The 12153-nt window shown below is 40.2% G+C and overlaps 1 protein-coding gene across 1 annotated transcript in view; it reads left to right on the forward strand.

Moving 5' to 3' along the window:
• Positions 1-12153, forward strand: part of obscnb (obscurin, cytoskeletal calmodulin and titin-interacting RhoGEF b) — a 77140-nt gene that overhangs the window by 31710 nt on the left and 33277 nt on the right. The window contains exons 33-44 of the mRNA XM_079569498.1: positions 648-914; positions 2512-2778; positions 4440-4508; positions 5381-5461; positions 6695-6745; positions 7025-7072; positions 7214-7288; positions 7587-7637; positions 7793-7840; positions 9161-9241; positions 9316-9384; positions 11886-12152. Of these exons, the coding sequence (XP_079425624.1) occupies positions 648-914; positions 2512-2778; positions 4440-4508; positions 5381-5461; positions 6695-6745; positions 7025-7072; positions 7214-7288; positions 7587-7637; positions 7793-7840; positions 9161-9241; positions 9316-9384; positions 11886-12152 (1374 nt within the window). The remainder of the gene's footprint in view (positions 1-647; positions 915-2511; positions 2779-4439; positions 4509-5380; positions 5462-6694; positions 6746-7024; positions 7073-7213; positions 7289-7586; positions 7638-7792; positions 7841-9160; positions 9242-9315; positions 9385-11885; position 12153) is intronic.

Raw genomic sequence — 12153 nt, forward strand, 5'->3', positions numbered from 1 at the left:
CTAAATTTACATTGCTTTGTCGCTCAAGATAATTGTCCTGAACAGACCACAAAAGGAACCATCTTCCCACATTTGACCTTATTTACCACATTTTTTTTGTGCTATTTTTTCCTCATTTCACCTCCAGATTTTTTCAATTTTTTTTCTAATTTTCCCCCAAAAATTCCCTAATTTTTGTTACTTAGTTTTTATCCTATTTTTACCTTATTTTTTTCTCTAGTTTTTCCCAATTTTGTTTAATTTTTACCCCGTTTTCTCCTAAGTTTTCCCAATCCCCCCACATTTCTTGCCCTTGGAGATCAACTCAATATTGTAAATTTGCATATCATCCGAACTGCAGTTTTGATATGATCTTATAGGCGATATATTGCCCACCTCTACCACCAAGACAGTTATCAACTTTGACCTCCTCAAGCTCATGTGATCTTTAAGGTTCATTTTGAGGAAAAAAGTATGGATGAAAAGTCTTGAAAAGTGTGTATTTGCATTTTTTTTTGTCTGGATCTCAGTAATGAAAGCTTTCACTGTCACTTGTGCAAAGCGACTTGTCAAAGCAGTGCCGTTGTGTTACTTGTGTTTACTTGCAACACTGTCTTTAATGCTGTCTTGTCACGTCCATAATAACGAACTCACTAATACTCGCTCAGCCCTACCAGCGACCTTCAGTCAGCAGCTGCAGAGCCAGGAGGCCGAGGAGGGGGCCAGTGTGCGTCTGTGCTGTGAGCTCTCTAAACCCGGAGTCCCAGTGCAGTGGAAGAAGGGCGCTCAGAGCCTCACGTCTGGAGACAAACACCAGCTGAAGCAGAGCGAGCGCGTGCACGAGCTGCTCATCGCCAAAGCTCAGCCGGAGGACGCTGGAGACTACAGCTGTGTGTGTGGAGAGCAGCGCACCACCGCCACACTCTCTGTCAAGGGTAGGAGGAGGATTACTGCACGATCATGAGTCCACTGTTGGAGATGTCTGTCTGAATCTTTGTCGTCTCAGTCCTTGGTCACTCCGGTTTGTTTACCCAGTGCCATGTAGCAAGTCTACGTGATGAGGCTTGAAACTTGCGACCTTAAAGTGATAAGAAATAATCATAGGGTGAATGAAAAGTGTCTATCAAGTGACTTTTTCCAATATAAGTAACGTCCTGTTGCAAAGGAGTTGTTCACCTGTTGATCTGCTTTAATGTGCTAGGATTACCTATGAACTTCTACACGCCAAAAAGTAATCTAGGAATAAGTAAAATTGTCTTGAAATAAGTATATTTGTCTTTGATATGAATGACTATTTTTTAGGAAATCTGTCCTTGGGGCAGGTTTTTCACCCATAACCTGTTAAACCCCATCTGAACTGAGCACATTTTCTCTAGTTTGGCATTATTATTATTATTGGCAAATCTAAAAGCAAAAAAGTGGCAAAAGAGTGACAAAAATATGCTGGAAAAGCAAGAATAACACACGACTAAATAGTGATAAAAAAATAAAAAAAATTAGATGAAAAAGTGACAAAAACACGAAAGCAACGAAAGAGACAAAAAAAAGCATTTCAAAAATACGAGAACACAACAAAAACAGTTCCAAAATGTGACAAAAACGCGCTGCAAAAGCAACAATAACACAGCAAGTAAAGCAACAAAAACACGACTAAAGAGTCATGAATAATTAACAATAAATCAAAGAAAGAAATCAAAATTGAAATGTGACCAAAAACTACAAAAAAACACCACGACATCATGACACTGGCCTATAGGCTCTAATCTCCAGTCAAGAAGCTTTTAGATTTGAGTAAAGCCGACTGAAGAAAATTCGCTCCGTTAAAGCGGGGCTTGAGAGGTTAAAGGCACACTGCGTAACATTTTGGATCATGTTGATACAAAACATGCTCGTAATGAGCAGCTCGATACAGAAATGACTATTTTTGGGCAATCAAAGAATGTTTTTGGACGAGGACCTGATCTATTTGAATCTGATGTTTGGCCTTTAGTCAAACATCTCCATGGAAACGACCGGAGATGCGCTCTGCCTGGTCTGAGTAGAGTTGAGCTGCTCAGAGCAGAAACGGACGTGTGATGGGATTGTTACTCAAATCAAGGACAAATGTACTTCTTTTAAGGAAATAGTAATTATTTCTCGATTACTTTTTTGCCGTGAACATAAACTGACCTAATGATTCATGAAGTAGACTAGTTTAAGTTTCACCGCTAGTGCAGGTGACTCCCCATTTAAAATGTGTCACCCCTTGTTTCAACTCAAGCTATTTATTGGTTCAACAAATTATACTTTTGCTTATTTTGGTATAAAAATATAATGTACAGTATGTGATGTAAAAATGTAAACATGCCTCGTGCTTTGCCAAAATGTGCTGTGGCCCCAAAGGCTAAATCTGTGTCAAGCTTTTATATATGTACACATGTAAGGCTTTGGTGTCAGCATACTGTGTATCGTGCCCTGCTATATGTCAGCTACTGTCATGTCACTTCATGTTGTCTTTTGTGTGAATCTACTAATCTGCGAATACTCACTCAGCCCTACCAGCGACCTTCAGTCAGCAGCTGCAGAGCCAGGAGGCCGAGGAGGGGGCCAGTGTGCGTCTGTGCTGTGAGCTCTCTAAGCCCGGAGTCCCAGTGCAGTGGAAGAAGGGCGCTCAGAGCCTCACGTCTGGAGACAAACACCAGCTGAAGCAGAGCGAGCGCGTGCACGAGCTGCTCATCGCCAAAGCTCAGCCGGAGGACGCTGGAGACTACAGCTGCGTGTGTGGAGAGCAGCGCACCACCGCCACACTCTCTGTCAAGGGTAGGCAACGTGGTTTTGTGCGGTTTTCATTCATTGTTGTTGTTGGAAAAAGTATACAAGCTCACTTTGTACCATCATTTTGGAATAATAGATCCAGGTCTGACATTCTGCTCCTAATGGCATACATAGCATACGTTGGTTAATGTTAGTTTGCTGAATATTTGAAGCTGGGATGGAAATTGACGAGTAAACTGTTCTCTGCCAAAATCTGTCCTCCAGCTTCAAAGCCACCTGTAGTAGCTCCAGTCACTAAAGTTGAATCTGAATTGGCCGCAGAATCATTACAAGGTATGATGAAAGGAAGGCAATGCGCTGCTCCACGTGCTTTCTCCATGTCCTGTAACTGTTTCCTACAATGTACACCAGCTGCAATGTAAAGGTGGAAGAAAATGTCCGCCTAGCTTTTGCTTTTGTGCTTTTTGCGGTTTACAGCATTTGCTTCTATGGAGATTCTGTGTTTCGAGTGTGTTACAGATGTGCAAAGTTGTCATGTCATTGATTGGCGTAAACTTAAGTGCCCTTTGGTGCCAAAGTTGCATTGCTTTTAATGGAGTTGGACCGATATATCGGCCCGATATTTGGGTATTTTTACATATTGGCTATCGGCTGATTTAATTACTTACCGTTTTTTGCATTTGAAAGAGTCCAGTCAGAGCTTTAACATGAGTCCACCCACAACTTCCCAGGCCTCCGAAGATCAAAATCACAAGTTTAAATTTGTATATTTTATGTTGCAGACTATTGATTATAATTTCGAAACCATTAGCGATAAAGACACACCATTTTTAGTTTTGGAATCTGCTGATTTTTCTCTTTAAAACAAGCTCCATCTGAAGAATCTGCTAAACAGGAATGTTTTTGATAAATCAGCCCTATGCCCCTAATAAAGCACCCCCTGCTACACATTTTACAGTTTAGAAACATGATACACAGGATTATAGACAAGACATCGGCCAAAAATATCAGTGGCCGTACATTTTGGCATCAGCCAATAAAAATCCCCAAACATCGGCCTCTAGCTTGTACCATCGTGATTTGTTGTAGCTTTCTTTCTTCACACAAGTTGTATATTTCAGCCAATAAACCTGAAGCACCATCCATACTTCTCAAAGACAAAGATAAGCAAAAGAAGCAGGTGGTTGATGCAACAGCGGAAGGTAATTGAGAGTCAATTGGGAGCTTTGTTGTGAGTCATTTCATGTTGTCTTTGCTCCACTGTGTGTGCTTTGGTATATTGTTTTCTTTATTGTTTTAAAAACAGTCAATCAGACCAATTTTTGTAGCTTTTCTGTCATAAAGCTTTCGCTCATAGAAGATGTTCCATGTTGGCTGTTCATTGCTGGGCTGCACAGTTCTAAGAATATCGCAACAACAATTACGTCTAGAATCAACATTTAGTTCACACTGTTCTCTCTGGAAACATTCTTCCCCTAAGAGAAGACCAAAATATAAACTGCTAAACTTATACATACTGGTAAAGGTCTAAACTAAAATGATATAGACGTGTTATAGTGTGGGATAATGTGCTGTTTGTGAATTGTGCAGCCCTAGTTCACTTGTGTTTAAATTGTATACAGTCGTACGTTTTTATTGTCTCTTAAACAAAAACATTTGGAGAAAAATGGCATGTGACCAGGTTTCTGTCCATATGTGTCCTCCAGCGTCGCAGTCGTCATTAGCAGCGGCTAAAGTTGAATCTCAGAGGCAGGTGGCCGCAGAAACATCAGAAGGTATGGCAAAAGGAAGGCAATGCCCTGCTCCATGTGCTTTCTCCGTGTCACGGTTTTCTACTGTTTGCATAAGCTGAAATGTAAAGATGGAAGACAGTGTCCGGCCGAGCTTTTGAGCTAACTGGCATGATACAGATATGTCCATACTCAAGTCCTCATGTCATTGCCGTGTACTCAAGTCCTCTGTGGTCGTCAAAGTCGCTCTGCTTTTGGGTTACTGTCATAAATTGAGTTTTTTGTTGTTTTCATCCTTCATACATACTGTATATTTCAGCCAAAAAACCTGAAGCACCATCCATAGTCTCCAAAGACAAAGATAAAGACCAGCTAAAGAAGCAGGTTGTTGATGAAACAGCACAAGGTAATTTAGAAGAACAACTGGGAGCTTATGTGTCATTTCATTCATTGTCTTTGTTCCACTTGTGCACTTTAGAGCTTTTGGTAATGATGTTTTGTTTTCTAAATTATTATTGACTGAGACCATGCAGCTTCATGTAGCTTTTGGCAAATGTCTACTTTTCTGTCAGCTTTTGCTCATGGAAGGTGGCCTTGTTCCACCATGGTGTTCATTGTTCACTCGACTGCATTTTATGGCAGCAATTTGTCTCGTGAATAAAATCCTGTTAAGAGGAATGTAATGTCCATGTGCTTTGTCCATTTCATGTCCCGTGACTGTCACCGTTTGTACAATGTTCATGAGCTGAAATGTGGAGAGAAGGTGGAAGAAAGTCTCCATCTGTTCGGCCTATTTTCGCTTTATTTCGGTTTGCGACATGCCTTGTTTTCGTTGGCTGGAGTTTAGCTGGAATTCACACTGGACAATTCAAGTTTTCCACGTTATCAAAGTTACTCAAACTATTTTTATATTTCAGTCAAAAAGCCTGAAGCACCATCCGTCATCTCCAAAGATCAAGACCAGCAAAGGCAGCAGGTGGCCAGTGAGACAGTGGAAGGTAATATAAGGAAGAATTGGAGCTTTGTTGTTTGGCCTTTAGTGTACTCTCTTCCTCGTACACTGTATGTGTGGCTTTCTGGTGTCTCGTGTCGTGGCTGGCTTTGAGAAATACACATTGTTGTTATTAGTTTAATTATTTCATTCCTTTACAATGTTGCTCATTCGTCTTGCGAGCTTTATAGTTGTGCGGCTTTCTGTGGCAGTCGTGGTGTTGGGTTTAAAGTGGCACTGCCGTGGTGGTGTTTGCAATCAGAGTGACTTCTTCCATTTCTGTGATCCTCTTTTCAGACAGTAGGAGTGGAGCAGGGGCCAAGCAACAAAAGCAGGAGGTTAAAGAGACAGTAGAAGGTAATGCATTTGTCAGATGTGGCTCTGATTTGTCTGTATTTGTTTTAGCAACAATTAAAGGCACTATCAGGGCCGGCGCCAAGGGGGGACAATCGGGAAAATGTCCCTGGGCCCCAGAACCAGGGAGTCATATGTATATTTAACTACAACATTATTGCTCCCTGAACGTTCTGAAGCTTATGATATGATGCGAATGAACTTATCCCATTTATATACTTGTTTGTAAACGTAAAAATCAGGTAAAGGGCCTTAAAGTCAGTGAGAAAAGATGTAAATGTGAGTAAGAAGGGGAGACATTATAACTTGTGATTGGCTAAAATATGATCAAATTCATCATCACCAGCATTATATATTTAGCATTAAATTGTTGTATTTCTCACTGTTGTAGCTGTTGTCCTGACGGCCACCCAACAGATTCCTAAAATTCAGCAGATTTCTCAGCAGGAAACAATCACAACAACAACACAAGGTAAATTAGCCCGGACTTTACACATTGATGCTTTTGCCTTTCATTTCAGCTTAAAAGTGGTTGCTTTTAAATACACGTATGTTGCTTTTAGTTTGTCGCTTTTTTTTATTGCTGACCATTGAAAGTGTTGTTTTCTCGCGCTCTCATGTGTCGGCTGGTTTCATGCATTCATTCATTTTTCACTTTGCAAAAGCTTAGACCGGGAAAGGCTGTTTATGCTTGCACTGGTTTTGTGGAGAGCGTGTGTGTTTCTGCCTGTGGAGCTTTCTCTCTGTTTTGTGTTCAACGTAAATGGTTGGAGATCATTTCAAAGCTTTCACACAGGAAGTCTTGTTGGAAATAATTTGCTTTTGCTGAGGAACTTTCCTCTGTACTCTTTTGAATCATCAGAATTAAAATTGTTTTTGATCGTAGTCGCTGTAAAGCAGGCAGAGCAGCAGCAGAGGACCAAAGATGCTGTTGAAGGTACGGGAAATGTTGCCTCTAAGAAACAAAATATTCACGAATATACCACAGTGAGGTTCTACTTTTTAGATTACTAACAAAAGATGTCTTCAAATTGTATTTTTTAATAATAACAGTGTCTTAATATGTAAAATGGCTTTGGTAATCCTCATATCCTGTAAAGAAACAAACTCTATGGCATTATGTTGAGGACTATTTAATGAGTTATTTAATTCAATCGGGAATAGAAATGGTGTGGCTGCAGTATGAATAAAGAAGGCCTCAATTTTGTCATGACAGAAGTGAAGTTGGTGGAAACCTCTGTTCAGACCAACAAATCCGTGGAAGGTATGTCTTTCTCTCTTTCTTTCCCTTCTCTCTTGTCTGTTGGTTCTTGTGCTGTCATTGCGGTAGCTTGTTGGATATATTGCTTCCTGTTTGGTAAAGGCAAATGTTGTGTTGTCGTAAAATAGTCCGTTTGAATTGCAGAGAAGTCTCTTGCTTCAAAAGAAATCCCCAGTGCTGAGCGTAAGAAGGAGGAGTCAGAAAAGTTGAATGGTGAAGGTATGTCGTGAGTGTTGAACGTCGCCGGTGTTTCTTTGTCGTTTCTGAATCGTATCTTGTTTGAATTTGTCCGTATGGCTTTTTTGACGGCTCGTGTTTCTACTTGTGGAGCTACTTCAGTGTTTTTTTGTTTACGTGTGTTTGTGTGGATTTCTAAAGGCCGGAGCTGTTTAAAGTGGTGTGAATGTCAAGCTTTTTTACAGTCCGTCTTGTTGGAAACCACAATGTTGGTGAATGTGTTTGTTCTTGTTGTTAGTCACTGTTTCGTAAAGTATTTTAACACAACATCTGATCTTAGTTGCTGCAAAACAGACACAGCAGACACAGAGGACCAAAGAGGCTGTTGAAGGTATGGAATCAGCTTTTGATTTCACATATGGAAACTCAGGTTGGGAACGATTACAAAATATGAAACACAACTCCTAAATACTCTACCTTTGAGTTGGAAATGGGGCTGAAAATAGTAGTATTTGACTGAAGAAGGTCTTGATTTTGTTATAACAGATGTGAAGTCGGTGACAGCCTCGGTTCAGATCAGCAAAGCAGTGGAAGGTATGTTTTTATTTCACATGTTGAGTGCTTGTTCTATAAATGAGTTGTTTTTTTTAAGTCAAGCTTTTGGACCTGGCTGCGTCTGTCGTTACAGTATTTGTGCTTTCATTGTGAAAGACGTCTCGTTACCTGTTTACCAATTTATGTTAAAGGGATGTTTCAGGATTTTTGACATAGGGCCTCATGTCCTAGTTATCCAGAGTGCTGTTGATTTCTGAAGATATTTGTTTGTTATATTCATGCAGTTCTTATATTTGAAGAGCTTAGCGGCGCTAGGCTAGTGCATTTCTATGGTATCAGCTAGCCTGCATTAAAAACATTCTGACCCACTCCACAGTGCACCTGAGGCAAATCACTTGTAACGCCAGAGTAACCATATAAATGTCTGTGTTAATAGAATCATTTGAACCATTTTGTATTTAAAATAACTTATATTTGAGCAGCATCAGCTTCGTGGTTGTAAGCTACGCAGCGGTGGAGTGATCTGCGAGAAAACAGTCCCTCAAAATGCGGCAATTCATGTGATACAAGTAGGGCTGTGCAATTAATCGAAATTCGACTACGATTTCGATTACAACAGTAAACGATTACAAAATTAGCATAATCGCAAAAAAACGATTATCATTTTTTTCCTTTTTTTTTTCCAAAAAAAAATAAAAAAATTCTTTGGCCAATTTTTTTTTTGCAAAGCCTACTTGCATTATTTCATGGCGCTGGGATTATTTTCCCTTCGCTTTTCACGGGCCATGGCTCATGCTTTTGTCTGACATAAAAACAAACAGCGCTGTGTGATGATGTCATCAGGCCGCACTGCTTAGTTTACTTGCGCAGGTGTGAGGGCTGGCCAGCAGGGGGCAGGTGTGAAACAGGGACCTCTCTTTAATCAAGGCGTACTTGAAATCATTTGTACTTTTATGACTGTCCAGAAAACATAAAGTGTAGTGTAGTGTTTTGATTAATAAATAAATAAAATAAAGATATACTTTTTTTTAAAGGCAACAATTAATCGTTTGAATAATCGTGATTTCAATTATGACAAAAATAATCGTGATTATTATTTTTTCAATAATCGAGCTGCCCTAGATACAAGGTCGGTTACATTTCAAACGTGATTCTATTAACACAAACATTTATATCATTAGTCTGGTGTTTTAAGTGAATAGAAATGCACTAGCCTAGCGCCACTAAGCTCTTCAAATATAAGAACTGCATGAATTTAAGAAAAAACACATCTCCAGAAATAAACAACACTCTGGATAACGAGGAAATGAGGCCCTATGTCAAAAATCCTAGTAGTACTGAACTTAATTTGAATTGCAGCGGAGACGTCTCTCGTTATTTCCAAAGAAACCTCCGGTGTTGAGCTTAAGAAGGAAGAGACAGAAAAGCTGAAGGTTGGAGGTATGACTTACGCGTTGAATGTTGCTGGCCTTCTGTGTGTGTGTTGTTTCTGAAGACACTGTATATGATTGTAGCAGCTGCTGAGGTGGCTGTGAAAGAGAAAGAGGGTGAACTGAAGCAGAAGACCAAAGAGGATGCAGGAGGTAGGGAAAGCCATGACTCTTGTGTCCGTGATGTGCTGTTGTTTTGACATTACATAACATGATGGTTTGGTAGAGCGGCGGTTTGAGCTTCTGCCATTGCATTGTGTCATGGTGTCCGTGGCTAAGATACTTATCTCGCCTTGTCCCCATTTTTGTCTGTGTATGAATATGTGTGAGGATGGGGCGGGGCTTAGTTTATTTAGGTAAATGTATCCTTGTGGCCAGTGTAATTAGGAAAGTGCTTTGTATATTGTGACCAGATATGTGGCTGACTTTTTTGGAGCTTTTTACCATGTTGTTATGTTGGTCTCTCCTCAAAAACATACCTGAGTTGTGTTTTGAGCCGCTCACACATCTTTGAGTAATCTTTGAATCTTCTCCAGTGGCTGTTCTTAGCATCGCAGCGACAACTCCCAAAAAGCTCCTTCTTTTCTCAAAAAAGCCTCTCGAAATGCTTTACTTTCCTCTTGATGTCTTGCTGAGCTTAATCCTTTCATTGCAAAGTAAAATCATTCGCCATAGCTTCACTACAGTTACACGGGCTGAGCAAAAGTGTGGAAATCAAGAAGTGAAAGTTGTTTTCAATATTGCATTTTCTAACAAATTCCTGGAAAAAAAACATCATACCCCCTCTTTAACCCCATACCTCCCACCTGAACCGAGCACATTTTCTCCAGTTTGGCTTTACCCCAGTCCAAAAGCTTCTGGAAAAAAGCTGTGAAAATAGCAACAAAACTGAGACGAAAACAATGATGGAAATGTGACAAAAAAGTGAGAAAACATTGACAAAAAAGTGACGAAAAATGGATGAAAAAGTGGCAAAAATGTCACAAGAAATTGACGAAAAAATGACAAAAATGTGACAAAAAATGACAAAAATGTGATAAAAAATTGACAAAAAAATGACAAAAATGTGATTAAAAAAATTTACGAAAAAATGACCATAATGAGACAAAAAATGTCAAAAAAAAATGACAAAAAAATGACAAAAAAGTTACAAAAATGAGTTGAATACCCAACAAAAAAATGATGGAAAAAAAATCTGATGACGTGAGGAAAAAGATGCTCTCGGTTCAGGCGGGAGTTAAGAGGTTAAATAATACAGTGTCAGTATTTTCCTTTTTTTTAAAAATCATTTTATAAAACATGACCCCCTTTTTGTGAACCACTGCTCTATATTGGACAAATCTGTGGTGCTGTTTTGATGCTTTGGTGCTTTTGGACATTTGTCTTGTTTGTCTTGTTGTTAGGCTTCCATTGCTGTTGCTGTATTGTAATGAATGTTGTAAGATGTCGATATCCGAGAGAGCTGATTTGCTGGCTGGTTTGTCAATTTCCGGTTGTTGCGGAAGTGCAAGTAAGCTAAAACGGTTGAAAATGTTGAAACTGACTTGAATTGCAGCTGAGAAGTCCGTTGCCCCAATCGGAACCCCCAGTGTCGCCCCAAAGAAGGACGCAGCGAGGAAGGTGAAATTTGAAGGTATGTTTTTGTGAGATCGGTGTCCCACAGTGGCGGACATCTTGTGTTTGTATTGCTGGTGACGCTGTAGGATGAACATGCTGGTTGTAGATCTAAGCTGAAGCTGCTGCTGAGGCATTTTGTGATGTCATCCCAAAGCCAGTGTCTACAAAAACTCCTTGGATGGATATTTTCTTGAATAATTAGTTTTCTACAGTAGATAGTGGTACATGCTGTGAGTACCTGCAGTTGTTGGGTCCTTTTTTAGCTTTTAGATGTTGCTTTTAGTTCAGTTGCTAATGACGTAGCTGGCAGATTGTTTCCTTTTGTTGTGTTGGTTGCTTGTTGCTGTGGTAAACACACTTCACATTGTGATTGATGGCTGGTCGGACAGAGTGCTGTACTAGGCTGTTAAAAATAATAATGTGCATAATTGCTGTAAATTAAGAATGGGCTTAGTGAGGGTTGCTTTTCACCATAGTGTTCAGTGTGGGCTAACTGAAGCTTGTTTATGCTAGCAGTTTGGCTGTTTTTTTTTGGAGCCAGCTGTTACTCTTTTGTCTTAGGTACGTTACATGTCATTCAGCTAGGGGGCACTGGTGCTTGTGTAGCACATTCGAATGGTGGACCACGGCGGTTGTGGAATAAACTTGCCTGAACTAAAAGTGGAGTTATCTTTTGGACAAACACCAGCTCACTTATTTAGAACAGGTTGAAATAAAGAGGACGACATTGCGAGTGTTAAGATCAGAATGGCGGGCCTGTGTTCATTAATGACTTAAAGAGGGCAGAAAAGTTTAAATGGAAAGTGCATAAGAGCAAGAGACTTCTGGAGCCCAATTTCCTTATGTCTTCAGGAAGTTGTAGGCCTAATTAGTCCATTCTTAATTTACAGTTTATGGTGCCCACATGTGATTGACTTCCAAAATGTTTTATGTGCCGACTCTTTCATCAGTTTCACACACTTTCAGGGTGCTTGTATGCAACCTCCCATAAACTATAAAGCACATCAGACGTGTATTTGTTTCCATGTACTCTCCAGTTGTGCCGGTGACAGTGGTTGAAGGCCTGCAGAACCAGGAGGCCCAGGAGGGAGGCAGTGTGACCTTCCGCTGTCAGCTCTCTAAACCTGAGCTGCCTGTGGAGTGGAAAATGGGAGCACAAGTGCTGGGTTTTGGAGAAAAGTACCAGAAAAAGCACACTGGATGTGATTATGAATTGCAAATCTTTAACTTGAGGCCTGGAGACACAGGCAGCTACTCCTGTTGCTGGGAGAACAACACCAGCTCTGCCTCTCTGATAGTCCATGG

Source organism: Gobius niger (genome assembly GCF_951799975.1).
Source record: "Gobius niger genome assembly, chromosome: 13".
Taxonomy (NCBI): domain Eukaryota; kingdom Metazoa; phylum Chordata; class Actinopteri; order Gobiiformes; family Gobiidae; genus Gobius; species Gobius niger.